Source organism: Conger conger, chromosome 14 (genome assembly GCF_963514075.1).
Source record: "Conger conger chromosome 14, fConCon1.1, whole genome shotgun sequence".
Classification (NCBI taxonomy): domain Eukaryota; kingdom Metazoa; phylum Chordata; class Actinopteri; order Anguilliformes; family Congridae; genus Conger; species Conger conger.
Genome location: NC_083773.1, coordinates 32,991,687 through 33,018,761, shown reverse-complemented (window position 1 = coordinate 33,018,761; position 27,075 = coordinate 32,991,687). Strand labels below are relative to the sequence as shown.

At 44.6% G+C, this 27,075-nt stretch overlaps 4 protein-coding genes across 6 annotated transcripts; 2 read left to right on the top strand and 2 right to left on the bottom strand.

Annotated features, from left to right (window-relative positions):
- Positions 1–389: 389 nt before the first annotated feature.
- dhrs3b (dehydrogenase/reductase (SDR family) member 3b) lies at positions 390–13,190 on the bottom strand. Of its 2 annotated transcripts, none has more exons than XM_061219744.1 (6): positions 13,028–13,190; positions 2,531–2,674; positions 2,112–2,231; positions 1,712–1,950; positions 1,441–1,566; positions 390–1,177 (listed from the first exon to the last, which is right to left on the bottom strand). In XM_061219744.1, exons 1-6 carry the CDS (start codon positions 13,034–13,036, stop codon positions 1,093–1,095), a joined length of 723 nt encoding a protein of 240 aa, XP_061075728.1. In that variant the 5' UTR covers positions 13,037–13,190; the 3' UTR covers positions 390–1,092. The 2 variants fall into 2 exon arrangements, with proteins under 2 accessions (XP_061075728.1, XP_061075727.1); XM_061219743.1 differs by lacking the exon at positions 13,028–13,190 and adding an exon at positions 7,807–8,535.
- On the top strand, positions 12,044–16,087 carry aadacl4 (arylacetamide deacetylase-like 4). 2 transcript variants are annotated; one of them, XM_061219742.1, is made up of 5 exons: positions 12,044–12,220; positions 12,335–12,459; positions 13,823–14,048; positions 14,386–14,449; positions 14,794–16,087. In XM_061219742.1, the coding sequence occupies exons 2-5, from the start codon at positions 12,376–12,378 to the stop codon at positions 15,575–15,577; spliced, it is 1,158 nt and encodes a 385-aa protein (XP_061075726.1). In that variant the 5' UTR covers positions 12,044–12,220; positions 12,335–12,375; the 3' UTR covers positions 15,578–16,087. The 2 variants fall into 2 exon arrangements, with proteins under 2 accessions (XP_061075726.1, XP_061075724.1); XM_061219740.1 differs by lacking the exon at positions 12,044–12,220 and having other exon boundaries at positions 12,247–12,459.
- A 329-nt stretch (positions 16,088–16,416) lies between these two features.
- Positions 16,417–21,232, top strand: cfap107 (cilia and flagella associated protein 107). The gene is made up of 4 exons (XM_061218770.1): positions 16,417–16,523; positions 17,639–17,749; positions 19,469–19,643; positions 20,913–21,232. Exons 1-4 carry the CDS (start codon positions 16,425–16,427, stop codon positions 21,230–21,232), a joined length of 705 nt encoding a protein of 234 aa, XP_061074754.1. The 5' UTR covers positions 16,417–16,424.
- A 1,417-nt stretch (positions 21,233–22,649) lies between these two features.
- On the bottom strand, positions 22,650–26,399 carry LOC133110401 (kelch repeat and BTB domain-containing protein 11-like). Its single transcript, XM_061220473.1, has one exon. The coding sequence runs from the start codon at positions 26,033–26,035 to the stop codon at positions 23,171–23,173; it is 2,865 nt and encodes a 954-aa protein (XP_061076457.1). The 5' UTR covers positions 26,036–26,399; the 3' UTR covers positions 22,650–23,170.
- Between the last annotated feature and the right edge of the window lie 676 nt (positions 26,400–27,075).

Genomic DNA, 27,075 nt, shown 5'->3' with positions numbered 1-27,075 from the left:
AGCTCTTGATCGCCTCAGCTGAACATACCATAACCGGAGAAGTATGCAGTCAGTGTCACACAGCAATTCCACATGAGGGGAAAAATATAACACACTGGCTTCTGAGCAACTTCAACCGATTACACCACACCAAACATTAAATGTACACAAGCATTCTGTTTCAAATTTGGAGATGATAAAAAAAGAGCATTTCCGTATGGAAAACTTCATATTTACCATAACCATAGTCATCTTCCAAAACATCATGACAAATATTAAATCAACACAAAAAGGACAGTCTGCATTTCATTCAGTTGCCATTGTGAAGGTTACAAAAGTTTAAAAAAAAGTCATAAAAATACATTTGCTCTATTTTAAAGCACACCAAATAAACAGATATGGCTCTGTAGACAGTCAGAGAGCACACACCGTGTGAAGATTACTTCCTCTTTACCCAAGGATCACTTCCTATGTCCCCAAGGTTCCTGATTACATCACTGCCTCAGGTTCTCAAAGCTCAAGTGATGTGGAAGGAACTATGCAAGGAAAGGTGGGAAGTGAGTTACCTCACTCTACAAACAGAAATGGCCTAGTTTCTAGTCTTCAAAAATGTGTGGTTTAAAAACCTTTCCGCTGTTCTGACATAAAACGTTTTTATGAAAACTGACTACACATGAAGATTTACTAGGAGAAATTACATATTCAGCACACTACTTTGTATTCAAAGATATTTCCGCCGTATATAAATAATTCTAAATAAATATATTTTATTTTATTTTGGCTAGGTTTTTTTCCCCATCTACAGTACAACCATTTTACAATATCACATTTTAGAGGAGAGCAATACTGTTACATTTCTGGCCATGGTTTTCATACCATTGAAATCTCATACAGGCCCATGCCTAGCTACAAAAAAGTCCTTTGAGGTGCAATGGTGTCATGAGGCATGTACAACAGCACCACTTTTTGAGACGTGGTGGCCTCCAAGAATCCCCACTCCCAGAAGACACTAGGACCACAAAGTCCTGCTCTGCCCCCATGCTGTTCAAGTCCAGTAAGATGAAGGCTCTCCCGTCTCTTCCCAGAGTCCACCAGAGTCACTGCTGGAATCCCTCATATCCGTCCTTTGAACGTGTTCATGCAAGAGTAGGATCCTGTGAACTTGTGGATTTCCTCTAAGGCATACTGTGGCAGGAAGCTATCAAGAGAACAAGTTGGTCAGTTCAGCTTAGAGTGGCCCCCTTTTTCACTGACAATACTACTAAATCTACTTATACTACTTGCAACATAATAATGACTAAGAACCACCGTGGTTCATAAAACACAAATCAGACGCTGAAAATCAATGTTCTACAAAGAATACAGCTCTATTCTTCAAGTTCCTTCAACTAATCATCTGAAAAGGATGTACTCCATTCATACCATAGTGAATAACCCCTGCCCCCCCTCAGGACAGCTCACCTTTTGAGCACGATGAGGGCACGCATGGTCCACGGCAGGTACACGAAGGCCGTGTTCGTTCTGACCGCGTCCACCGTCCGCAGAGCCACGTACTCGGGCCTCAGGGGTGGGAAGAGCTGGGGGAACCTGGGAGGCAGCAGTCACGAGAGGTCACCGCCAAAACTCTGCCATTGTCACAGGGTACAACTCTGCAGCAGTGCCTAGGTCTCTCTTCACCAGTTACAGCTCACTCTCTACCCCTCCCCTCTCTTTCCCATCTCCCCACTCTTACCGGACCCTCATGCCCTGGAACATCTCGGTGCTGGTGTGGAAGGGCAGCACAGTGGTGCAGCCAACGCCGGGGCAGTCCAGCAGACCCAGGGTCAGGCTCTCCATGAAGGCAAAGGAAGAGGCCTTGGAGGAGCAGTAGTCGATGGCCCCAGGGATGGAGGAGAGCGAGAGAATGGAGTTGATGCAGACCACGTGGCCATGCTGGAGCTCCAGCATCCTCGGCAGAAAGGCCTTTGTGGTCTGGGAGCGGCCGGTTGTGGGAAGAAAGGTTTGTATTAATACCTCCGTCAGGACTTTTCCACAACAGCAGTGCAGTTCCTGATCACTGTGAATTTACTGCACACAACTGATGGAAACCATTTCACGCAATGTTCCCCCATGACCAGGGTTGGGAAACTTACCCAGAATTGTCCCAGTGTGTTAATATTTTGCGATTTCAGAAGGGCATCATCATCACTGTCCATTAGACTCTTCCCATGCACCACTGCTGCATTGTTCACAAGGATAGTGACGTCTCCCACCTGGCAGTCATAGATACAGAAATATGAGGTGTTAAAATGGTCCTAACATGCTGTGGTCATCAATCAAAAGGTGGCTATTGCAAAAGGTAGGATGTTTTGCTGGTGTTATGCCCAGCCACATTCCCATTCTGGCTCTGTTAATCTGGACATCTCATCATCCCCATTTTATTTGGCTACATACATCTCCCCTCTCCCTCTCAATTGATGTCTGATGAGATTTCTGGTCAAAAACGCATGCTGTGCATCACTCGATAAGGGTGTAATTTGACTAAAATCTTTCCACGTCTCGAGATACAGACCTTCTCCCTGACAACCTTGGCCTGCTGGTAGACCTCCTCCCTGTTGCCCACGTCACACAGAAAATAGTGGCATTCGGTCCCCATCTGTGAGATCTCATCGCTGGTCTCCTTCAGACACTTCTCTGTGCGACCCCACAGGATCACCTAACAATGGAGAGAGGTCAAAGGTGAGATTAAAAAGAGAAGTGTGCAAACAGAAGTGAATGATCTTCACCAGAATTTGTTCACCAAACTAATGTGTACAGCAGCACACTGACCTGTATTTCCTGTATTGATCACTCATGTATAAAATAAAAGCCGAATTTAAAAAAATGGGTTTTATCCGTTGGAAATTCTAACTTCAACTTTGACATGCCACAGACTATTTATTGGCAATGTTAGTCTTGTGGGTTGTGTTTGGGCTTGAAAACATAATGTGATTTGCTCTGTCTTGCAAGTTGGCTTTGTGTAGGTCACATAGCTTACTTGGGTTTTATGGAAAAACACCTAGGACCCTTGGAGACTTACAGCCAAAGCTGAGGTGAAGGTACTCAAGTTATTTTAAACATGGTGACAAAATAATGGACAAAACCACTCCAGACAGGTTTTCAAATCCCCTGGTATGGTAAAGATGGAAAAGACCTCACAGGAACTTTAAATATCCTTTGCAGTTGTAGCATTTGTGGTCTAAAGTGATCTCCTCTAAAGTTTTGTGTCAATATGCAGGCCAGTTAAGCTGGACATGTAACGGCAGGTTCCTTCCTTCGAATAAGGAAATCCACAAAGCAAGAAAAAACAGAACCTGTTTTGCAGGGATTTGAATTCAGCTCATCACTGTAATCAAATCAGATCACAGTAATTTAAACTCAAACTTCATTCAGTGTATTTAACAGCAGGATGGTGACTCCACAATCAAACCTGTCATTTTCAATTTACAAACCAGCTTATGCCATCTACTCTTATCCAATGTCAAGAGCAGCTTAGCATGTCAATACACACATGCAGTGAGAGCAAAGGAGCTTGTTATGCGCAAGACTACCAGCAAACAAACTTTTGTCTTTTGCCCACTGCCCTGTCACCTTTCACTGATAGCCAGTCACAGCCATTGAGACCACAACTGATTGCTGCATCTGTTACCCCTGATAAGTCATCAGTGACAACTCCTCTACATGTGGCAATCACAAACACAGTGCTTAATGAGTGTTGAATTTGAAGAGATAAGTTAATCATGTGTTACTTTGTTAAACCTCTTCCCTGATGAAATTCTGAATCTTTTGCTTTCCTTATTTTCATTTGTGAGAGACTGAAACAACAGTTACAGTTGTTACATTTCCAGTGATGCTGACTGTATTCAATTCAGTTACAGAAAATGGGAGGCAAAATATTATTTAGTGTGAACAGTCTAGATGTAAGACTATGGTACTAAGCTGGGGAAAAGCACTGTTAAAGACACTTTCTGGCTATGGTAGTTTACAGAGGATGGACCTTCCTTTGAAAATAGCCAGGTTTCAGTACTATCAATCTTCAGTACCATGTATTTTGCTTGAAAGGTCATTGTAAATGAAGCTCCGAATTAACCATGTGAAATCAACCATATATCGAAGGAACTCTCAGATTTTTGTCATCTCCTAGCCTGCTTCCAAAATAAGTCTACTGCATGCTACACTATTTTAGCTCTGTGGATTCACGCTGTCATCCTTAATAAGTATTGCTGTCTTATATTTTAGACTTAAAATCTTATGTATATAGATTTTTTGTTAAAAATACAGAAATATGAGACAGTTGGACTTATTTCAAGGTTTGCCAATGAAGTAACAAAATATCACTTGTCAATCAATGACTTTAAATGAGCTAGTATTTTCTACTACTACTAAGATTTTAAGTCTCATTACAAGACAAAAACACTTATTAAGACAGATTAATTTCCAGTCCAGCTCAACACTTTAACTCAATGCAGTTGATCCATGCATAATGTGTAATAAGCAGCAATCTTGTAATTTTAACTATTAAACCGAACATAGAGCCTGGTTTCAAATGTCATATTTTTCTCTGACCATGAATGTTTCCTTCAGTGATTAAGATGTGACAAGTGTTATGGCACAAATGGGCTCTTGTAACTGTCTGCGTTGAGTCTTATGAAGAAGGACATAGAGAGAATGAGAGAGTAGAGGAGCTTGTAGTTTCCTCCTTCCTCCCTCTCTCATCCTTCTTATTTCTGTCCCCCTTTCCCTCTACCATTCATTTTTCCCCTTCCCTCTCTATCCCTCATTCTCCACACTCTGCCCCCTCCTACCCTGCCACTCATCTCCTCTGACCTGCTGTGTGTGATGTGAACGTCCTCTCCTAGGCTCTGACATCACCCGTTCATACGTTCCAGGAGGGGGAGAGAGACAAGCTAACAGACTGGCAGCCCTCCCTCCCAACCCCTTTCCCCCCTCCTCCCCCCGCGAGGCGGTGGCGCTAAATTTACTCAGCCTTCTGCAAATATTTACTGGCGCCGGTGCCTCCGAGTGTATGTATAAGCGCTTAGGTCAGAGCTGTATGGAGCCAGGCCTACACAAACTCCCGCTTCATGGGATCACGGTGCTGAAATTCTCCCCCCACCCTTCCAGCTTTCTCTCATAACTACACAGGGCCTTGGAGGAGAGGGGTGCTTGGTGGAGTTATAGGAGCCATACTATACTGTTCCACAACAATGGACGACACCTCATTCGCCAGCAGCAGAGTTCGAGAACGGGCAATGATGATGTATACGTCTCAAGAAACCGCCTCTCGAGAAGCGTGATCTCATGACGCGTATCGCTATACTACATGTACATACTGATGTATGCAAGCGTGTATGAAATTACAGTAGGCTGAGTGTGTTAATAATTGCCATTTGTGCATTATATGCCATCACTCTTTGTGAATGTTCCTTTTCATAGAACTAGCCATTGGAGTAAAGAATTTTATTTATTTTTTTAAATAAAGAATATTTGTATTTTGTCTACCAATATGTTGTAAAAAATATCCCTATATACTGTTGAGACTGATTCAAAGTAGGACTGAAAAAAAAGAAAACTGACATCTAGGGGGAGGCGGTTTTCTCAATTCAAAACAGGGGAACTTGGTGAACTTCTGAACTCTCAAAGTAAAACCATCCAACACCTGTTGTAGGACACAAATACTTTGCTTGACAAAGGCTTCTGTCGGTGAAAGACATTGTTTGCCTGCATTGTGTCTTGTGTGTTGAATGATGAAGCCCATTCACGCCTGGCTTTCGGTGCGCGGCCCCGGGGCCCTTTGTCAGGGCCCGGCCAGAACGTAACACACACTCCACTTTATCGCATCGGTGGTCACATGATCGAAAAGGGCCCTATTCTTGCCTGAGATCTGCCCTCTGGTTGACCCTGTTTGTTTTTCAATTTGAACCTGAAATGAGGGAGTTGTGGTGGCTCATGTCATATTGGCTGGTGTCCCCAGGTACTGCTCCCAAGATTGTGTTTTCACAAAATGAGAGAAAAGAAAAGAAATATAGGTCAACCAATCTTGCTAAAATGTGATGGTCCTTTACAGAGTGTGTTATATATTATTGACAGTGGTTGGGATTCATTCAATGGCTGTGTTCCAAATCACATACTAGCATACTATTCATACTAAATTTGAGCCTGTTTTTTATTGAAATATAGTACAAGTAGTATGCCAATCACGCAGTTTCAAACACAGCCAATGTCCGTCCTTATCTTTAACTAACAATTAAAAGCCAGAACACAGTAGGACGACTTCAGCAATTAGTAAAACAAGCTAATCAAAAATTAGTTTGTAAGGAAAAGGTGTAATGTTTGCATTTACTTGGAAGTCAAAGGTTAGACAGATGTTGATTGAATAGACGCTTGGTGACTATAATAAAGCAGCTCAATATTCTGAGGACATGTAAGTGAATATTGTTAGAATATGCGTGGAGTCTTTGAAATTGAAGTAATTATCTTCTGGCAGAAGTAGATAAACAGAGAAGATACAGTGGCAGACTAATCCCACCATATATTTAATCAAATTCATCCTCACTCTATGGTCTTTATTGCCTCTTGCAAGCTTGCTACAATGCTTTCCTACATCCCATACCATTGTATGAACATTGCAGCTATATCACAACCATGATCTGAGAAAGGGGCAAGTGGTTACACATCCTACAAGTAAAGTGGGACAGTAGCAATGACTGGAGTTGTTTATAATACTACAGCAAAAACGATATACCCACCTGTTGACAGTTTTAATAAGATTCATGCAACAATGCTACAATACTGCAAAAACGTATGGCCAACTTCTATTAATAACACTATTATTGCTATTATCACAAGCAATAATAAAATAGCTTAAATATTGCATAACAGCTGCAGTTTCAGAAACAGTATACATTTCTATTTTTAAACACCCATCTCGACCTCGTATCATGGTGTGACTTCGTGCCTTTTCGAATAAGGACTAGCCTTTCAAGAATTGAATCTGTATAAGTTGTCTAATGTGACCGACAGCACTTTCGCAATCAATTGTAGACTAATTAGCAGTTTTACAGTCTCCTTGGCGCGGGCTCAGGAACACGGTGATATACTAGGCTCCAAGCCGGCGTGGGCTCCCTCTCATTGTGGCAAATAACTGCGGAAATATGCATTCGTGATGGATGAGAACTTGAAAAAACTATGATTCGTTATTAAATATTTCTGCAATTTCAAGTGGTTTCCAGGGCCTGTTCATTGATTGGTTATATTCGAGTGCACAAAGGTCGTTAAGCCGGAACACCGTCATGTGTCACCAACTCACTATTTCTCAAAGGACTTTAAGTTCTCTGCAATTTTAAGTCCCTCTCGATAAGGCCATCTGCTAATTTAATATAATACTATATCGACCTTAAGGTTAGAGATACAATAACCGTTATCACAGTGCGTTGGAAGTCCTGTCATCGCGGAATACCAATAATGATGACCAGACTGAATAGCTGCCCAACACGATTCTTTATTTAATAATTGCATACAGCTATAACAGCTACAAGTTATCACTGTTTTAACGATTTGACATTTATATTAAATACAAGTTTGCCTATTTTTACGCTTCAAAATTATAGAAAGTTCCACACGAATTGACTAGCGTACTGAATTACCATAGCACTTTAAATGTATCTAGATAACTGTTTAAGGAATGGGACCGTTATATACGTTTTAAAATACAATGAACAACATATCGTGATTTTATGCTGCTCCGAAATGTTGATTTTCCTTCATTCATACAGCCTGTGCATATAAATTATATAAATGTATGTTTACCTTCTTTGCCCCCTGGACAGCAAACTCCCTGGCCAGATGACGGCCAATACCTCTTCCTCCTCCGGTGATCAGGACTACCTCTCCCCCCAGATCCCTCCGTTTGTTTGGGAGCAGCATGCATACGCACGCCTTGACTATGCAGAATATAAGTTGGACAGGAAAAAACAGCGTGGAGCTCAGCAGTTTCCATTCCATCTTCCGTGATATGCTACGCGTAACTGTATGCGTAATTCGGAGAACACGGGCTAAAAGCCTGAAAGCTTCTCGACATCGGTGTAAAACGTCCAAGTGCTTTTGCTTGTTAGGCACTTTCAGACAATTCTGTTCCCGTTTTTGCTATGGTAAATATTTCACCACTGAAAGACACACTTTACACGGAAAACTATTTTAAACTAGTCCATTTAGTGCCTCGCTCATGCCCAGAAGACATCTGAAGGAGTACCTTAAAATATGCGCGTTTCCAGGTCAAGTTTGAATATTTGACAATTTAACAAAATAACCAATGTCACTGTCATTTGCTTTTAGCTTGCGTGCTTAGTTTCATAACCGTCAGCTATTTCTTCTGCCGTTGTGCACCACCAAGGTGTAATCACCGATACAGAGGGGTTCGTGGTCCTTGTCCAGCGACCTTGCGGCTTCTCACGGGTTGCTGCTCGTCAGTATTTCCACATTTCTGTAGGGAGTGTTGGTTTGGGGCCTGGTTAGAGCTTTTAAAGAACATTGATCCTGATTGACAGTTTACTGTTTGAGAATACTGCACTACTGTGCCGTTTGTGGGTGGGTATTTTGAGCTCCTCGTTTCTCCACCCCCAGAAGCATTGCAACAGACCGCAATGACAGTCAATCGCCTTCGCCGTAGAAAGGGCACGCTTCATTTAAATTCCTGACCAAGCAGTAATCGCTTTGAAAAATAAACCCGAACAAAAAGCCAATCCTCCTAACATACTAAGAGACAGGTTTGCTAAGCAATTTCTTTCGCAGAAGATTCCGGCTAAACAATCGTGCCTTGATTAAGGACAGTTCATATTTCAGCTTTGAAAGTGCTTCTGTTGCTTATCTGTGTGCGCGTGTGTACGTGCGTGCCCTCGTGCGTGCGTGTGTTTATGTGGGCAGGTGGAGGGGAATGACAGTAATCGAGTGCAGGTGACATGCAACATTTTGCATGCTGGTGACATAATAAACAAAATAAATCACTTCCAAAAGCGTGACATTACTGCAATTCAGTGCTTGTAGTTTTGGAAAGCATGATACATTGGCAATATGCGATTGCTTTTTATACATATTTATGCGTACTATTTGTGCCAGTACATTTGTGCCAATATTTGTCTCTCTCCATCTCCCAGGTACTACTCATGGATCAAGCAAGAGAAACTGGCAGCAGTAGTCTGATATCAAACAGATCAAACTGGTTGACTTCACAACAAAGTGAAAGTCACTGTGACTGTGTTAAGACATCAACAGTAAAAGGAATTGATTATGTCAGTTGAACTGAGATGAAAGTACACACTGGTGATAAAGTGCCATCTTGCTGTTGGAGATATATAATGTTGCAACAGCATGTCAGTCAACATTTTAACATAATCCACCAGACCCGCTCAACAAAAGTGTTCCATTTGTATTGGGATGACTGACACCTCTTATTAGTTGGGGCTGAAATATGAGTTTCCTTGGACAGATTGGACATTGGGCAGAATCTCAAGTCTGATGTTTACATTCTTTATTTTCCATGTATTCCTCATTCAACATAATATAAAGATAGGTCCTCCTTAGAAAAAACACAACCGGACTGACTGTAAATGTTTTCCTCCAGAAAAATACTATGTTTTTGGGGTAAGTAAAATCCAGACTGTGGCTTTTGCCCCAGTTCCTGGTTAGTTCTGTGTGGCTGTGCTGAGGGCCGTCTGGAGCCTCAGAAATGGCTGTAAAAAAGTCCCACAATGGCCGTTTTGTGCACCTCTCAGATCCTCTGGACTGAGAGACCAGGGTGAGTGGGCATGGAAAATTATATGTGTGAAAAGTTGGCTGTGAAATGTATCCCATACTTATCTTTGCTACTCTGATAACCTTTGTTCTGCCAACAGCAGCATGAGCTGAGAGGGTAATGGAAAGAGTTAGATTCTTTCTTTTCAATAAAAGTGTTGGACCACAGGGTTTACACACCTTCTAGATTGGAATGATTTTACTTTATATCTTAAGTAACATTGATACTCACTTTATGAAGAAATGTCACAGTTTTAAACTTGCGTTGATATCATATCAAATACGAACTTGAAAATGAATGTTCCTGAAGTCAGGTTTCACGAGTGAGGGTAGAAGGAAGCGTGAGATCGACAGGCGGATCGGTGTAGCTTCAGCAGTAATGTGGGCGTTGCACCAGACCGTCATGGTGAAGAGGGAGCTGAGTCGGAAGGCAAAGCTCTCGATTTACCGGTCGATCTACGTCCCAACCATCACCTATGGTCACAAGCTTTGGCTAGTGACCGAAAGAACGAGATCGCGTATACAAGCGGCCGAAATGAGCTTCCTCTGTAGGATGGCCGGGCTCAGCCTCAGAGATAGGGTGAGGAGCTTGGACATCCGGAGGGAGCTCGGAGTAGAGCCGCTGCTCCTTCACGTCGAAAGGAGCCAATTGAGGTGGTTTGGGCATCTGATCAGGATGCCTCCCGGGCGCCTCCCTTTGGAGGTTTTCCGGGCTCGTCCAACTGGGCGGAGACCCCGAGGTAGACCCAGAACCCGCTGGAGAGATTATATATCTCTCCTGGCCAGGGAACGCCTCGGGATCCCCCAGGAGGAGCTAGAATGCGTTGCTGGGGAGAGGGACGCCTGGAATACCCAGCTTAGCCTACTGCCACCGCGACCCGACTCCGGATAAGCGGGTGAAAATGGATGGATGGATGGAAGTCAGGCATCAGATATTGTTTTTGTGATAGGTGCACATTTAATGTCACAAAGAGCATGTGTTTCATGAAGTCCATTTATAAAATGAAGTCATGGGGGACACTGCCATCTACTGACAATAAGTAATATTTCAGTTTGTGCAGAAATGTTGATGCAGATGGACTATGGAGCAGTCCTCCATAACATACAAAGGCAATGAGTAGTATGAGTTTTTCTTGTGCAATTACAGCCTTTAGTAAAAAGTAAAAAGAAGAGTAGGCAGGGCAGCGAAATCCTACCTGGGCTACTGAATCTCCCTCCACACACTCTCTCAACCACACACTCTCTCCTCCAGAGCACTCTCTCCAGCCCCTTCAGCTCATCCACAACACTGCAGCTGCCTGCTATTCAACCACCCCAAATTTAACCATGTTAGTGTTCCATCAGCTGCGTCCTGCTGGCTCTTCCCACATTGAACTCAGAATTCTGGTATTGGCGTAGAAGGCTGCTACAGGAGCTGCACCCCCATTCCTCCAGGCTATGGTCCAGCCTTACAGCACAGTCCCTGCTCTGCGCTCTGCTTGCCCCCCTACGACAACCTTGCCATTGCTCCACTCCGCCTCAACCCTTCTCCCTACTGGCTCCCCAGTGGTGGAACAACAGAGTCCATCTCTAACTACCCTGAACCTGAAGACACATCTGCACCATGATCACTATTCCTCTCTTCCACATCTTCTCCATCTCTCGCCACAGAAACAGCTTCTACCCATCGGCAGCCGGCCTCATCAACAAGGCCCAATGGTCCCCATTGTCACAGACTTTTATCCCTCCCCCATAAACTTCATAAACTTTATATTTTATATTTTATATATTTTATATTTAGCACTTTAACAATACTTCATATACCCCGCTTCAGCATTATGTTGTATTGTATATATTTACTTATTTTTACCTAGATCACATTCCACCTTATTATATATCTATGTTCCTATTTTTTTGGTATCATTCTTTATGTTGTTTGCATGCACCCACAAACCACAGCAAATTCCTTGTACGTAAAACTACATGGCGAATAAAGAGATTCTGATTCTGATTTTGATTCTGATCTATCTACCCGAATTATTACCTATTGCCAAGGTGTTATGCCTAAATCATTGCACTTCTAACTGAATCATTACTTCTGATGTTGATGATTTACAAACATATTATCTCTGGCTTTTCTTTGTTCACAGTCATGCTATGTCACACAGGATGAGTGTCAGCTAAGTGCCTCAAATGTAAATATTTCAGTATAGTTGAAAGCACTGTAATTGTTCTTATTTAGAAGACAAACCAGCAGTTTAGACAAAGCCTTTTTAAGGAATGCTGGTCAAGAGTAGCTTGTCAGCAGGTTAAAAGCAACAGTGACTTAATATGCATACATATACCCAAATTGGCTGGACATATTTGTAGGGTAGTTTGCTTGGTGACTGGAAGTTGGCAATCAGAAAAGTAAACACGGAGTGCATTGTAATTTTAATCCTAGGGCGACCGGAAGGTAGCGTATGTAATTAAAAAAAGGTGTTCTGTATTTTTGCGCACAGTCGGTTCGGAGGCACAATGGGTGTAGGTCTGGCAATTTTGATAATGGGCTTTGCTGCTCTATTTGCAGCATTTCTTCTGCTCTTAATTGGCCTTGTGTATGCTGAATTAATGAATTCGGAAATTCCTCGTGGGGTGACTGGTCGTTGGAAGCTACATGCCATTCATATCTTGTTTGTTGGAGTTGCAGTCGTGGTGAGTAACAGTGCATTTTTGTGGGTATCATAATGATGTGTGTTGTCTAGTGTTAGTCTAGCAACTTTATGTTTGTAACATTTACTTGCGTTTGTGGGAAATCCTCGTAGCACAAGATCATAAGAGCACATGCATGTGCGTTTACCCATTCTCCGTCTTCTGCTCGCTGACATTGTTCTACCTTGTAGATAAACAGCACGTGTTTGTTTTAAAGACAAGGTCATAGTGCCTTTGGCTGTAGTCTGTTCACAAACGTTTGCGTTCGTTACACAAGCTTCTAAAGCCCGCCGCGGTTATTCGTTTACTGAATTCAAAATGATTGCTTCTAGTGATGAAAATTAAACTAAACGTTTTAAATGTCAAACATTCTTACATAAAAACCTTAAAAAATAACAAACTTTTTGACTAATAACTCGATGATCATGAGAAATTGTATTAAAAAAAAAAAAAAGTGGCGCACTCTGATGTTGTCATAATTTATAATCGGCAGGCCATCGCTACCTTTACCTGTATTAACCTTTGATCAAACGAATGAATAAGCTGGAATACATCAACCTTTGTCACTCACCACAGTCATTTGAAACTTTCATGTCATGGACAAAACGAAGATTAACAGGAAGCCAGATATAAAGTCACTATTAGTGGTAACTTACACTGGGGTTAACACCCTTACATTTTCAAAAGCTGCCATGGGATCATTAATGACTAGTCATATGGGCAAAGCCTCTGAAGGAAAGCACCTGTTCCAGCACCCATTGCGATGTTGAATGTTATTTTGAATTCTGAGGGAAGAGTGCCCCCTACTGTCTTGCACACTCCTCTTCTAGCAGCACATTTCCCCAGGTACTGAGCCGACACCCGTTTAACTTTGGTAGGGTGATATGGATGCTTAGCTTGTGTAAGTTTACATGAGAAGGGTGCAGACCGAGGGTGGGTGCTGGAGGCATGGTGGTGTAGTCCGTACGGCTGGTGGTATGGCATCTGTTGCAGGTAGGATGTGGTGGTGTGACGGTAAGAGGAAACTGTGCACCCCAACCTAAACCCACTCAAACCCCCACTCCACCCAACCCCACCATCCTTAGCAAACCCTTATCCTCTTGGGTGTCATTAAACATCTTAATTCACTTTTGAATCACTTAGACACCTTTTTAGCTCACTTTTCTGTGCGCAGATCCACATAATGATGATGAGTGTGATGTGAATTTTTTACTTTGAATTATTCTACTCAGAGCAGGCCCATTATACCGTAATGTCAAAACACAGCTACTGCAATGGACAGTATATGGGCAGTCACGTTGCAAAACCATTTTAATAAAACAATAACTAAAGTCATGACTCCCTCTCCACCACCCTCCCCCATCAGGGCCGGATTCTGGAGCGACTGGGTCTCTGCCACCAGATTAGCGTGGTCCTCTGGGCCTACGGCAACTTGTTGGTCTGCAGGAGGCCAGCCCCTCCCGGCCTGCACATCAGAGACCTGACGTTTGGAGGGGTGCCGGTCCGAGTCTATCAGCCAACGGCGCCCTCTGCAGGCGGAAGGAGGGGGCTGTTGTACTTCCACGGTGGGGGCTGGGTCACAGGGAGTATCGGTGAGACACTGGGCAGTTAGAGGCCTATGCGTTTAAGAATGTTCCAGAGAGAAATTTGATGAGGTCGTTTGTTTTAGGTAGTTGAATTGTTTGAGGTAGTCTGTAGCTCTCTATGGGGGCGACATGGCTCAGGCAGTAAGAGCAGTCGTCTGGCAGTCGGAGGGTTGCCGGTTCGATCCCCCGCCCGGGCTGTGTCGTAGTGTCCCTGAGCAAGACACCTAACCCCCATTTGCTTCTGACGAGCTGGTGGCTGAATGAGAGGCATCAACTGTACAGTGTTTTGGATGAAGGTGCTATATAAATGCCAACCATTCACCATTTTGTTCCCTCTCCACAGACATCTCAGATGAGATCTGCAGGTGCATTGCCAAGGAGTCGGAAACCACAGTTGTGTCAGTTGGGTGGGTCAACTTGTACTTTTAAAATTGACTATGAAGTGATTCATACTTGCGTAATTTAATGACACCATTGCCAGTAGGTTTATATGTCACTCGATTTATAAAGTAAAGCATTATATTTGTATTATTATTATTATTATTATTATTATTATTATTATTATTAGCATTAGCCTTCCAGACAACTGGTGTCATGTACAGAGTCTACTTTTTCCATAATCTCTTTGCTGTAGACAGCAGGATACTTAATGAGAGAATTGAGGTTAAGTAGTTTGTCCAAACGCGCAGCAGCAGTGTCTAACCAGAGACTAAGACCTGCTCCCCTCCCATGTTGTGTGTTTCCTACCTAGTTACCGGCTCGCTCCTGAGCACAGATACCCAGCCCCACTCGATGACTGTGAGGTCGCCACCCGCGGCTTCCTGTCGGTGGCTGAGGCGGAGTTCGGCGTGGACCCGCGCAGGGTCGCGGTGGGTGGGGACAGCGCCGGTGCCAACCTGGCGGCCGCTCTGTGCCAGCGGCTGGCGAAGAAACAGGACGGCCATCTGTCCTCTCCCTGTGCCCAGGTCCTAATCTACCCTGTCCTGCAGATGGCGGATTTCAGCCTGCCCTCGTACCAGCAGAACCACGCCGTGCCCTTATTGTTCCGCGGCCGGGCCGCCTTCTACTACCTGCAGTACCTCAACGGGGACGTGTCTCTGTGCCAGGACGTGCTGGAGGGGGCCCACGTCCCCCCAGACCTGCGGCTGGAGTACGGGAGGTGGCTGTCTCCGGAGCTCCTCCCGGCCCAGTTCCTGGCGCGAGGCTGCGGGCGGGTGGAGCCCCCGCCCTACGACGCCGAGGCGTACCACGCCGTCCGCACCGGCCTGGACCCGGAGATGTCCCCCCTGCTCGGAGAGGACGAGGTGGTCCGTCGGACGCCGCGGGCCTTCGTCCTGACCTGCGAGTACGACGTGCTGAGGGACGACGGGCTGCTGTACCGCAGGCGGCTGGAGGACCTGGGCGTGGCCGTGTCCTGGCACCACGTCCCCGACGGCTTCCACGGGCTCCTCAGCTTCTATGGGCTCAGCTGGCTGAGCTTCCCTGCGGCTGGACCCGCTATGGACAGCGTTGTGCGCTTCGTAGAGACGCTCTGAGCGGGAGAAGGGCAGCCTGCAGCGTAGTGGTTAAGGTAAATGACTGGGACAGACAAGGTCGGTGGTTCTAATCCCGGTGTAGCCACAATAAGATCCGCACAGCCGTTGGGCCCTTGAGCAAGGCCCTTAACTCTGCATTGCTCCAGGAGAGGATTGTCTCCTGCTTAGTCTAATCAACTGTAATGTAATGTAATGTAATGAGAAGGGTTTGGTGGGGGCAGGGCCTGTGTTAGGTGTTACTGAAATAAAGATACACGTGGAGACTAAGTGAGGGACTATAGAAATACTTTCTGGTAAATGTTCATGACTTCTCAGAAAACCCAAATAAATTGCAGTATACTCCATTGTTAATTGATCACCAACAAAATGAATTACTCAATATTTAGTGTCAATATTAAGTATATTAGATGTACTTTGGGATCATTGTAATGTGATGCTTCATGATTGGGAGATTTCTGTTTGTTTTAAATTTTGACAGCTGTTCCCCATTAAAAATGCAAAGCCTCAGAATTGTGCATATCAAATATTTGTCTTGGAAAATAAATATTAAGTATTAAATTAAAGGCCAATCTGCTATTCTAAACTGATTGTGTTTACACAATTTTATTTTGGAGGCCATAAACAATACATAACACTGCACTGCTACCTGAAACTATAACAAGGCAAATCCCTCAAGTGTTATGTTTGCTGTGTCCATGGCAACCAGACGCCATGTTTTCCCTGCGGCAACGTACTGCAGACGTCCTCGTACTCATTATCCCGCTGAGCACAGAACAGTGCGTAGCCCACTGCAGTGTGTAGCCCGCTCTATGTGACCGACCCCTTTTTGAGCTAGGGTGCTTCAGCGATGGCGATGGATGAGAAATGGGCGAAACCGGGCTGGAGGATCGAGCAGAAGTACGGCGATAAAGTCCTCATCGGAAACTGGGCAGAGGAGAGGCTGCAGGTGGGCTGTGTGGCCGTCCCTTTCCTGTATGGCCTGAAAAGGGTGAATGTATTGATCAAATCTTTTATAAAGATACATAGTTCCTGCTGTTCTAAAGGTCATTTCACCCTTTACTCTATATTTAAACTTGTAAAATGTCTTTTTCACTTTATGCAGTGATCTCCATAACCTGAAGGCCCAAGTATGTTTTTACTCATTAAAAAAAGGTAGAAGTACAATTGAAAATGGAGGTAAAGTATAACATGATAAACAAACTAAACTTAATGGTGTAAATTATTAGTTTTGTATTTTTGTTAATGTATATGGTTCCAATTTCTTCATGACACCCATCACAAAGTAATAATTGTGTTGTGGAGAAAATGCTGATGGCGTGCTATGACACTTTCGACTGTTCCGTTGTGTAGTGCTAATGACTAGGCTTCTGAAAAAACTACCTTTTTTATCTGTTTCTCTGTTTAGATTATCTGAATTGAACACTTGGTTCTTATCTGGACACGATGTTATTTCTGTTGCTAATATATGGTAGAAAATAATCTACACCTCATGAAATTTAATCAGGTTCTGTCCCCGAAAAATAAATAAATAAAATCCTCCGCGGGTGATTAAGTTCTTTTTTTCTTCAGGGCACTTGAGTTTGCGAGGGATTCTAGCCAGTACATCTCTGTAACTCCCTCCATATAGCTGTCCGGGATGTTCTGTAGCGCACTTTTTCAGACGGAAGTGAAGAAAGCTGATAGATTGTGCACGTGTGCCGGAGTCACAGAGGGTTGATGGGGGATTTGACCTCTATGAGGACAGGCTGCAGGTCTGACTAGCAGCAGCGAACAGCCAGGCAATCAGCTCTGTGTAATCAATCTCAGAAGGCAACCAGGAAGGCTCGCGGGGAAACAACAGAACAATTAAAGCAAGGGAACAATTTCAACATTCGTAAATGTAACATGGTTGTGTGACGTGACATATTCCTTGGGGCTGATTTTCAAATGTTTTCTTCTGAAAATCTCAATTTCTATTTAAATGTTCCATGTACCTAGTAACTGCGGGTAGTGTATTTGTAAAACGGGTCAGGGGGCTTTGACAGTAATGTAGTGCTCCTCTCCGTCTGGTGTTTGATGAAGTTCACCCGAGATTGCCGCACGTCCACCAGCACGCATTGCGCAGATTACCTTCCGCAGCGGGACCACAGGCCAGACGTGTTCGTGAGGAGAGAGGCACTGCGCAGAGCCGAGGTCAGAGATGGGCAAACGCACACACAGACGCGCATTACATTATATTACATTACATTAATGGCATTTAGCCGACGCTCTTATCCAGAGCGACATACAACAAAGTGCAAAGTGCATACCCATAACCGGGGATAAGTGCGCTGAAAGACCCTAGAGGGAAGTACTATTTCAACTGCTAACAGTACAACAAAGATAAGGACTAGGGCCTATTTGATTATTGGATTTTTCTAATTTATTATTATTATTATTATTTTTAAATACTGCACCATGCAAATATATGAATAAACAGCTTACTCAGCCAAACAAAACTAGCAAAAGCTTGTTACAGGCCTTCAGGCTCAATTCCCATTTTGTGCTTGGATCCAATCTTTCTGCATTGATCGTTTACAGCCATGTTTGTAAGTGACCAATATCTCACTTGTAAACACACATGAAAAAACATAATATTTCTGAGATATTCCATCATGGAAGTAAATGAAATTGTGGTGCAAGCATTGATGAAGATTTTTTGCTGTGGAGGCTGGATGACACATCATCAGCTGGTCAGGAACAAACACACACACACGCACATACGTGCTAATTGAAGGCCAATGACCCTCCTAAAGGTATAGTTGCTTTTGCCCACAAACCCCTATATGGCAGTATTCCTGCCACTGGAAAGCCGACAGGTTGTCAGAAACTTCTCTAAATATCTAAAATATGCCTCATTGCCCAAAACTTATCTGGGCCATTTGATGTTTGCTAAAACTTAAATAATTAAAATTATGTTTTTTGAAAAAATATTATCCCTTGAACACATTAGCATATTCATGTCCTGAAGCGGCTCTGTTTTTGATTCCTTGTCTTGTTCATCCTCTCATTGGGTTTAGTCATCAACACAGCTGAGATTGTGAGGGTTTCTCTTGACTCAGGAGTGTTGAACAATATGCCCTTCCAAGGAGCAACCTGTCAGTCAATAGCATGCAAGAAGCTCTCATGCTCTAACAAAATCAAAATGCACATTTGGTGGGTGTGGGCATGCGTATGTGTGTGTGTATGTGTGTGTGTGTGTGTGCATGCGTGTGTTTGTGTGTGTGTGTATGTGTGTGTGTGTATGCGTCTGTATGCGTGTGTGTGTGCATGTGTGTGTGTGTATGTGTGTGCGCATGCGTGTGCATGCGTGTGTGCATGTGTGTGCGCTTCTCTGTGTTTTACAGCAGTGTATTCCTATCCCGCTGAGTATGCTTATTTCTAATTAGCTGCTAAATTAATTATTTGTGATTAGGCTCTCAAACAATTAATTAATTAAACATCTAATTCATCCTAATTCATTTAGCTCAATACTAATCCGTATCATTGATTTGAACATCAAGGGCACCCATTAACAAAACAATAATTGAAAAAATACCTTTCATTGTTTCCTGAGTACAAACAATGTGTTTCTTTCTTGAAATGTCAAATCCTAACCAGTGTTCAGCTCCGCAGTCAAGCCTAATTAGTCTGGAGGTCATAGGGATTGGAAAACAGCACAGTCTGCTGTGTAGGATCAAGATGAGGAGTACAGCTTTAGAAAAGAAATAGCTTTCTCTGGATAAATGGGTTTGTACTGAGTCCTAAGAGATTCCTTTTATAATATAAATGTGTGTGTGTGTGTGTGTGTGTGAGTGTGTGTGTGCATGTATCTGTGTTTGTGTGTGCTTGCACCTTTGTATATGTGCTTCTGTATCCATGCCTCTTCTATAGGGCCTGCCTACAAGACTTCTTCTGGACCACCACAACTTACCTCGCTCCCACTACCTGGTCTCTCACTACGATGAGACCTACGGCCGACAGAGTGCCTCCGCCCTTTCGACCTGTCGATCCTGGCACCGCGACAAGCTGGCCTGGGTACCAGAGCGGTCTGACCATCCTGCTAAAGGTGGGTGGCTATGCCCGTTCCCTCAGGATCTCCACCTCAAGGAGAACCAGGGCTGGGGAACACTTAATTTTAATTAATGCTCTGAGCCGCTTCTGCTGTTTGGCATAACTTGACATGCCAAATCATATTTATTAGGGACTTTGCCACACCTGAAGACTACTCAGTTCTGAGACCAGGGAAACATCACTGTCATCCAATGGTGTTAGTTCTTAGTCCTGGAGTTTCGTGGTCCAGAGAGCACTGTTGTTATATGCTTTGGGTCTTATGGATAGATGAGCATAAACTGGAATTTAACTAATTGAAAGAAATAGAATATCCTTGCCCGCTGAATTAGTCTAAAAAGCAATACGAGCAGACCTGCAGCACTGTATGGATTGAGATTGCCATTGCAGATGTTCAGCCATGAAGACGTCCGATAATGCTAAACTGCTGAGAGACCATTCTGGGATAACTGAGTGGCTCACTTTGTTTTACTCAAGTTCAGCTTTCACAAATGTTATTTTGTAGAGGATGAGACGAGTGAGTGAGTGATGGAGTCTGAAGCCCACAGACGAGGCTTCTGCTGGGCTGAGCACGGGGGCAGATGGTGCTTTCCGCTCACACAGTGTCCCACCTCAGACTTCCTCTTTTCTCAAAAATCTTCAAAGCCATGTCACTTGGCTTTCATGTAACCATCTTTTTTTTAACGCTGCCTTACCCTGGGTTTGATTTTTAATTCAGTCCTTTTTCTTCTGCATATTTCAATGTAATTATTATTTTATCCTCCTTTCTTAATGTATTCATCATGCCTAAAAAGCACTTTGATCTTTTGAAAGCCTAATACAGATAAAGGATACTAATATTAGATTATATGGTAGAATCCATAATAATGTAGGCCTAAATCATATGGGTGATTGTGAGGATGATGCTGATTATTATAGCTTTGTTTGAGTGAAAAAATAGTTATAGTCGCTTCATTTCATTAATAAAAATGATGCAGCAGATGTCTCCCATAAGGTGTGTGTTTTTCCCACCCCAGACATTACATTAATGGCATTGGGCAGATTATCGAGAGCGACGTACAGTTGATTAGACTAAGCAGGAGACAATCATCCCATGGAGCAATGCAGAGTTAAGGGCCTTGCTCAAGGGCCCAATGGCTGTACGGATCTTACTGTGGCTACACTGGGGATTGAACCACCAACCTTGCGTGTCCCAGTCATGTAACCACTACACTACAGGCCGCCCAGACCAATGGAAGTGACTGTGCAATGCATCCTGTTTCCACAGCTCCGCCCACGAACTTCGGCCTGGTGGAGTGGCAGCGGGCTCACTCTGGGAAGCAGGCTGAGGGCGGTGGTCACATGCTCAGCGTGTACATGTCGGCGTTCCCTAGGCACCCCGCCTCGGCCTTCTGCCCGCCCCACAGCGCCCGCACACCCCGCACGCTGTCCAGCCACCTGCACCCCGCCAACAACGTCAACAAGGACCTGGGGCTGAGACACAGCGCTCTGCTGCAGGTCCCGGACCGCCCCGCCCGCCCGCTCCCCCCCGTCTCAGCGCCGCCCAGCCAAACGCGCACCCGCTGCCCGTCTCTCTGCGCAGTCTGACCGGCTCCAGTGCGCCTCTGGCGGGAACTCCCTCATTTAATTCACTTAACTCTGAAGTACGGAAAAGTCAATGTGACTGCAAAATAAATGAATGTATTCAGCAGTATTTAATCCTCCGGGGCCTGGCTGAAGTGCACTTGCGTGCCATTCTTTGCTTAATAAAATGATTGGTTGGTTGGTCGGTCGGTTTGGCAGATTCTTTATTCCTGTTTCATAATGGTATCACGAGACAGAGGTGGGGAATGTTTCAGCCGACAGCCTAATCTTCCCCCAAAAACATTGTGTTTCCTGCGCAGCCCAGCTGATATAGCAGCAGAACAGCGTATGTGAGGACCTCCAGGATGTCAACAATGACCTGTGTGCACATGCATGACTGGAACCGGAGCTGCTTCAGCACAATTCTCAGTGGGTTCACTTGACTCTGTCTCCATTAGATGGTTAATTGCAGGGAATCAAAGTGTTTAATTACAGAGAATCAAAGATCCTTCTGTTTGCCGGTCACCCATCTGCATCACTTGTCTCCTGCGGTCTCCCATGCCCCGTCTGTCTCCCTCACAGTCATTTTCAACATTTTCATTCTTCCGGGATGACAAAAACAAAAAGACTGCACGCTTTGAACCACAAGGTGGCACTATGTCCATAACGCTGGAATACTCGAGCCAGAATGCTTTTTTGTTTTTGGTTCATTTGGTGTATTTCCTTCCTTGATTGAAAAAGAGGAAAATTCCAAATTAAAATGAGACAAATTACCATACTTTCGTGCGTCTGCATTTCAAATGAATTCAGACTAAACTTTCACATGCATTTCTGTGTGCACTACATTTTACGAGGTGGCCAAAATGAGCTAAAAGGTTTCTAATTATTTGATATTGCATCAACAAAAGTGCCTAATGCCAAATGCTATGAAGATTCATGTCACCATTGTATATTGTAAATGTAAGAATATATTCATATTATGCAGGTGCCAGGTCAATATTGCATTTTGGTGTATATGACAAACTGTATTGTCATATGTATTGTATTACTGAATGCTATTTCAGATTATTATTCAGTTCTGTGTGAACTGGCATATTTATCTGGTTTGAAAATGAAGTAGCTATCTCTGAGCTGAAAATTCCTCCCGATTTATATGTAAGAACATGGATCACAGCATAGGCCTACATTTTATTTTGAACCATAGATACACACAATACAAACCAGCTAATACTGTATAATGTCTACTTCTGAACATATAATTAAATGATTGGTTTCCAGGTTAATTTGTCTGTTTGTAATCTGCCTTGTTGGCTTCTAGCACATACAATAATAAGAACATTGACTCCTGAGAAGCTATTTTAACTAAAGACACAAACAACTCAAATGCAGTAGACAGGAATGTTCATCTCTTAACAGGGGACACATCACAAACACACGTATATATGTATGTATTTATTTAATTGAAGCCCATAAATCTATAAATATAAAGTTACAGTGACAGATATTCACATCAGACCATGTTTAGGAAGCAAAATATAAGGACAAAATCTAATCTTCACATGATGTACAATATTTATGCAGTATAAGATTATGATAAATCCCAGAAATCCACACCTTTATGCGTGCCTGAATTACTTGCAGACCAGTTTCTACATTGCTTTCACACAAAGGAGGTCAACACATGATTTTGATTACTCATGAAAAAAAAGTTTTTTAGTTTTTTTTCTACATACTACTCATTCATGACAGCCATCATAGCAAATCAATATTTGAACATAAAACACATTTCTGAAGCTAACATTTTTATTTGCATTGTCATTGTCTCGTGTGGTACTGCTCTGTCAACAGAACCAATTTCTTTTGCATTACAATCTGCTGCAATGGCCTTACATGAGATTTACATTGACAACAAAGCTTTCTTACCCCTTTGTTTTTTTAACTTTCTCCAAGCACCTATAGTATTCAGACTCTGGTCTGAAGAGTCTCAATTTCGGGAAGCACCAAAATGAATGGAAGAAGGATGCCCTTAGCCTCAGTAAGAACGCTCAGATCCTTGGTGAGAAAGGCCGGGGAGACGTCGTCTGCTCGGAACCCCATGGTGGTCCGCCGGCTCACGCAGTAGATGACATCATCCATGGTCGTGCATTGGAAGGCGGAGCAATGGGGCAGCTTCCGGGAGCAGCACTCATACCAGAGCCGGGCGGACACGTGGTAGCGGTACACGCTGACTTTCCCGGTGGAGCCCACATCGAACCGATACAGGAAGTTCTTCACTGCCACCATCTCCACGGTCCTCTCCTTAGTGCCCACGATCTGGCTCCGCCTCCAAGTGTTGGTGGCCGGGTTGTAGCGGAGCAAGGTGTACCTCAGGGTGCCCCCGGAGACAAACAGCTCCCCGTTGCAGGTGGTGGCTCGGTGGGCCACCGCAAAGGTGTCGTTGGGCATCGGGGCTACAAAGGTCCAGAGGCCTGTCCGGGGGTCATAGCGCTCCACGCTGCTGAGGCACTCCCCCCCGATGGCGTACACGCATCCCCCCAGGGCCACCAGCTTGCACTGGGGCCGGGCCTCGTTCATGGGGCTGATCTCCTTCCAGATGGACGTGGCCGGGTTGTAGCAGAACGCCCTCTTTGATGGCTGCACATCTCGTCCCGAGCCCTGGCAGCCCAAGGTGACAAAGAGGTAGTTGTCCATTGCGCACATAGCCGAACCCCTGGACACCACCTCCTTAGGGAGGGGACACAAGAAGTTCCACGCATCTTTGTGGTCATCGTAGTAATAGAGACTGCTCGATGTCTTTGGGAGGCTAGACTCTGAGCCCGACCAGTCCTGTGGGTCTAAGTCAGCCACCACCAGGCACCGCTTACCCCTTGTCCGCAGCTTTCTGATCTCATCCCTGTCACCTCCTTTCAGGCTCCCATACAGCCCTGGGTCCTGTAGCACCTGCAGGTAGTTATCAGCCATGACTTTAAGAGCAGCACGCTGCAAGCCGCCATGTCCCTCTTTCCTGGCAAGGCTGAGAGCATGAAGACAGTTGCCCAGGTCCAGTCTTCCCTGCAGTTTGTCCAATTCAGAACTGATTCCTTCAATGGGTACCTGTGAAATGCTCAATCCCTCCACACCCTCCTGTCCCATCCCTTCAGACGTGTCCCCACTGAAGGCTGCGGGATCTTTTACAGGGCTAGACGGCTTGGAGTGTAGATCTTCTGAAGATGGGGTTCGAGAACTGAGCGTGCTCAGTGGTGTAGAAGCCCTCGGGTTGTGGAAAGGAATTTGGAGGTCAGCGTTCTCCACGATCTGCATGTAGCTGTCCTTTCGCACAAGCCCCTGCCGCCCAGGTGGAAGGGGGTCGAGGCTGTCTGTGCCGGTATGCTCCTGTAGGCTGAGAGGCGGGGTGAGGGAAGAGTTGGATGGATGGATAGCTTCGGTGCCACTCACCTCTGGCTCCTTTAGCCCCTGTGGGTCATCAACTGGTGCATCTCCATCCCTCTCCAGTGGAAAATCTTCACCTTCTATCCCAAGATCTTTCTTGGGCAGGAAATTGGAGGAGTTTCCCTGGTGGATAGCTTCAGTGCCACTCACCTCTGGCTCCTTTAGCCCCTGTGGGTCATGTGACATAGCAGGATCGTCAAGCTCACAGATGGGATTTGGGAAGGAGGGGCCAGCCTGCTGACTCTCGTCAGGGATCACCAAAGGCTCCATGTGGTAGTCGTAGATCCTCGCGTGCTCCTCAACTAGTGCATCTCCATCCCTCTCCAGCAGACAATCCTCACCTTCTATCCCAAGATCTTTCTTGGGCAGGAAATTGGTGGAGCTTCCCTGGTGGTCCAGATCCTGCCTCAGCTCCCGGCACATGCTAATGCTCGGCTCAAGCCTCCCAGTTGGACTCACCTCAGCCTGGTCCGGGTCTTCCAAGGGAGAGGGAGACAGAGAAGAGTCCTGAACAAGGTCAGCATCCAGCCGTCCCTCTGCCTCCTCACAGATGGTGTGGAGAGCTCCCTGGGAGCGGCTGTCATGTGCTTCTGGTGTCCGTTTTATTCCGGGGGGATCGTGTTGCACCACGCTCTCCTCTGTTGGCAGGTTTGGATCCTGGTTCAGGTTTTCGTCTCCTCTTACGATTGCTACATCAGGCTCGACATTGCTCAGATAAGACCTCTGAGCTTCAGCAGATGAGCTCTTATCTGAAAACATTTCTCCAGATGACAGTATATTATGAGCTTCCCCAGGTGACTCCTCATGTTGATCTGAAACTGTTCCTCCAACTGATTGTATATTCTGTGGTTCCGCAGGTGAGTCCTCATGTTCATCTGAAACCATTTCTCCAACTGACTGTATATTCTGTGGTTCTGCAGGTGAGTCATCATATTGATCTGAAAATGTTTCTCTAGGTGCCGGTTTATTGTAAGCTTCCCCAGGTGAGTCCTCTTGTTGATCTGAAACTGTTTCTCCAACTGACTGTATATTCTGTCGTTCCGCAGGTGAGTGCATGTGCTGCACTAATTGTATCTCTCCAGTTGATGGTATATTCTGAGGTTCCCTAGGTGAGGGTTTGCACTGTGCTTCTCTGGGTGAGAGTTCATCTGGTGGGAGCAGTTCTTCCTCAGGGCTGTCGGCAGAGGCCTCTGGGGATGTGCCCGTGTCTGGTTCCCAGAGGGTTGCTGTTCTGTTGGGCTGACGGGATCCTGGACCATCTCGTCGTAGGTGCCACCTCCTGGAGTTGTAGAACCGGTAAGCCCACGACACCAGCAGCACGCCGGCTACAGATAGAGCCAGCCTTGCCAACATCTGCGTATCAAACCGGACACCCAGGAGGTCCTCTGCCACTGGCATGTCCAGGATGAGTTGGGGTGGGAGGGGTTACCACCCGTCACCAGTGTCCTCTTCGCATCCTTGCAAATTGAGATCGCTCATCCTGCTTGCGCATCATTTATGCCCGCGTAGCCACCCTCCCCCAGACCTGAACCTGACACTCAAGCAGCCGGCGCCTTTGTTTCTCCATTTGCATGTTCCCTCTGGATGCTGGGCAGGGCTTCGGGCACACCCAAGTTGTATAACGGCAAGAAGTTGTAGGTCTGAAAACATACACTGTTTTATATATTCTGTTTCTCCGTATGATCTCACTTGTCTAAAACCTAACCAGCTATTTTATTTGTTGTTCGGGTGTCAGACTGATCCTTGGCACGTCAAGTCCAAATTAAATAAATGTGCTTTTAGTTAAGGATATAAAATAGTGCTAATAACTTTCTCGTGGAAATGCAAACACATAGCTCTGCTGGACTGCTGTAGTTTGCCTAAGGGAAGGGAGTAGCTGACAGTCTCTATTTATAAAAAGTCCAATGACCAGGATACAGCTGTTTACATAGGCAAAGGCACATGATTACCTGCCAGAAGACATAATGTTCCTGGGACTGGTCTGTGGTTGAAGAGCTGTGCCTTAAATCTTAAAATGAAGACTCCCAGTGCTCTTCATAAAATGAATTTGGTAGGAATATTCTTAAGTGATTACCACTGTTGCTATACCTCACATATCCTGTATTGCTTCAGAAAATATCCGGCTGTCTAAATGGAGAAAATGCTTTTGAAATATTATCATTTACAGCCCATGCTCTGCTTTGATTCAGGGTGTTAGCTAAGTAGTTAGGCAATATAACTGTCACAGAGTGTATTATGTAGATACATTGTATAATTTTAACAAGTATATTATGCAATGGGGAGAGAATAACAAGTGCACCATGACAAACAGAACAAAGATCATGGAGTGATTGAATATATGTATATGAATTATAGGCCATTTGAGCTATGCTGGTTTGTAAATATTATGACCTCATTTCTTGTTATACTGAAACGCGACAAAAGAGACGCCTTTATTC

Bases quoted from the DNA above. Each gene is read 5' to 3' on its own strand.
- dhrs3b (XM_061219743.1), bottom strand. From the start codon at position 8,001: ATGGAATGGAAACTGCTGAGCTCCACGCTGTTTTTTCCTGTCCAACTT. The intron at 2,232-2,530 runs GTCTGTATCTCG...TATGACTGCCAG, and splicing joins CCAAGGTTGTCAGGGAGAAG to GTGGGAGACGTCACTATCCT. The intron at 1,951-2,111 runs GTAAGTTTCCCA...GGCCGCTCCCAG, and splicing joins ACACACTGGGACAATTCTGG to ACCACAAAGGCCTTTCTGCC.
- aadacl4 (XM_061219740.1), top strand. From the start codon at position 12,283: ATGGGTGTAGGTCTGGCAATTTTGATAATGGGCTTTGCTGCTCTATTT. The intron at 12,460-13,822 runs GTGAGTAACAGT...CTCCCCCATCAG, and splicing joins TTGTTGGAGTTGCAGTCGTG to GGCCGGATTCTGGAGCGACT. The intron at 14,450-14,793 runs GTGGGTCAACTT...TTTCCTACCTAG, and splicing joins ACCACAGTTGTGTCAGTTGG to TTACCGGCTCGCTCCTGAGC.
- cfap107 (XM_061218770.1), top strand. From the start codon at position 16,425: ATGGCGATGGATGAGAAATGGGCGAAACCGGGCTGGAGGATCGAGCAG. The intron at 17,750-19,468 runs GTCAGAGATGGG...CCTCTTCTATAG, and splicing joins AGGCACTGCGCAGAGCCGAG to GGCCTGCCTACAAGACTTCT. The intron at 19,644-20,912 runs GTGGGTGGCTAT...CTGTTTCCACAG, and splicing joins GTCTGACCATCCTGCTAAAG to CTCCGCCCACGAACTTCGGC.
- LOC133110401 (XM_061220473.1), bottom strand. From the start codon at position 26,035: ATGCCAGTGGCAGAGGACCTCCTGGGTGTCCGGTTTGATACGCAGATG.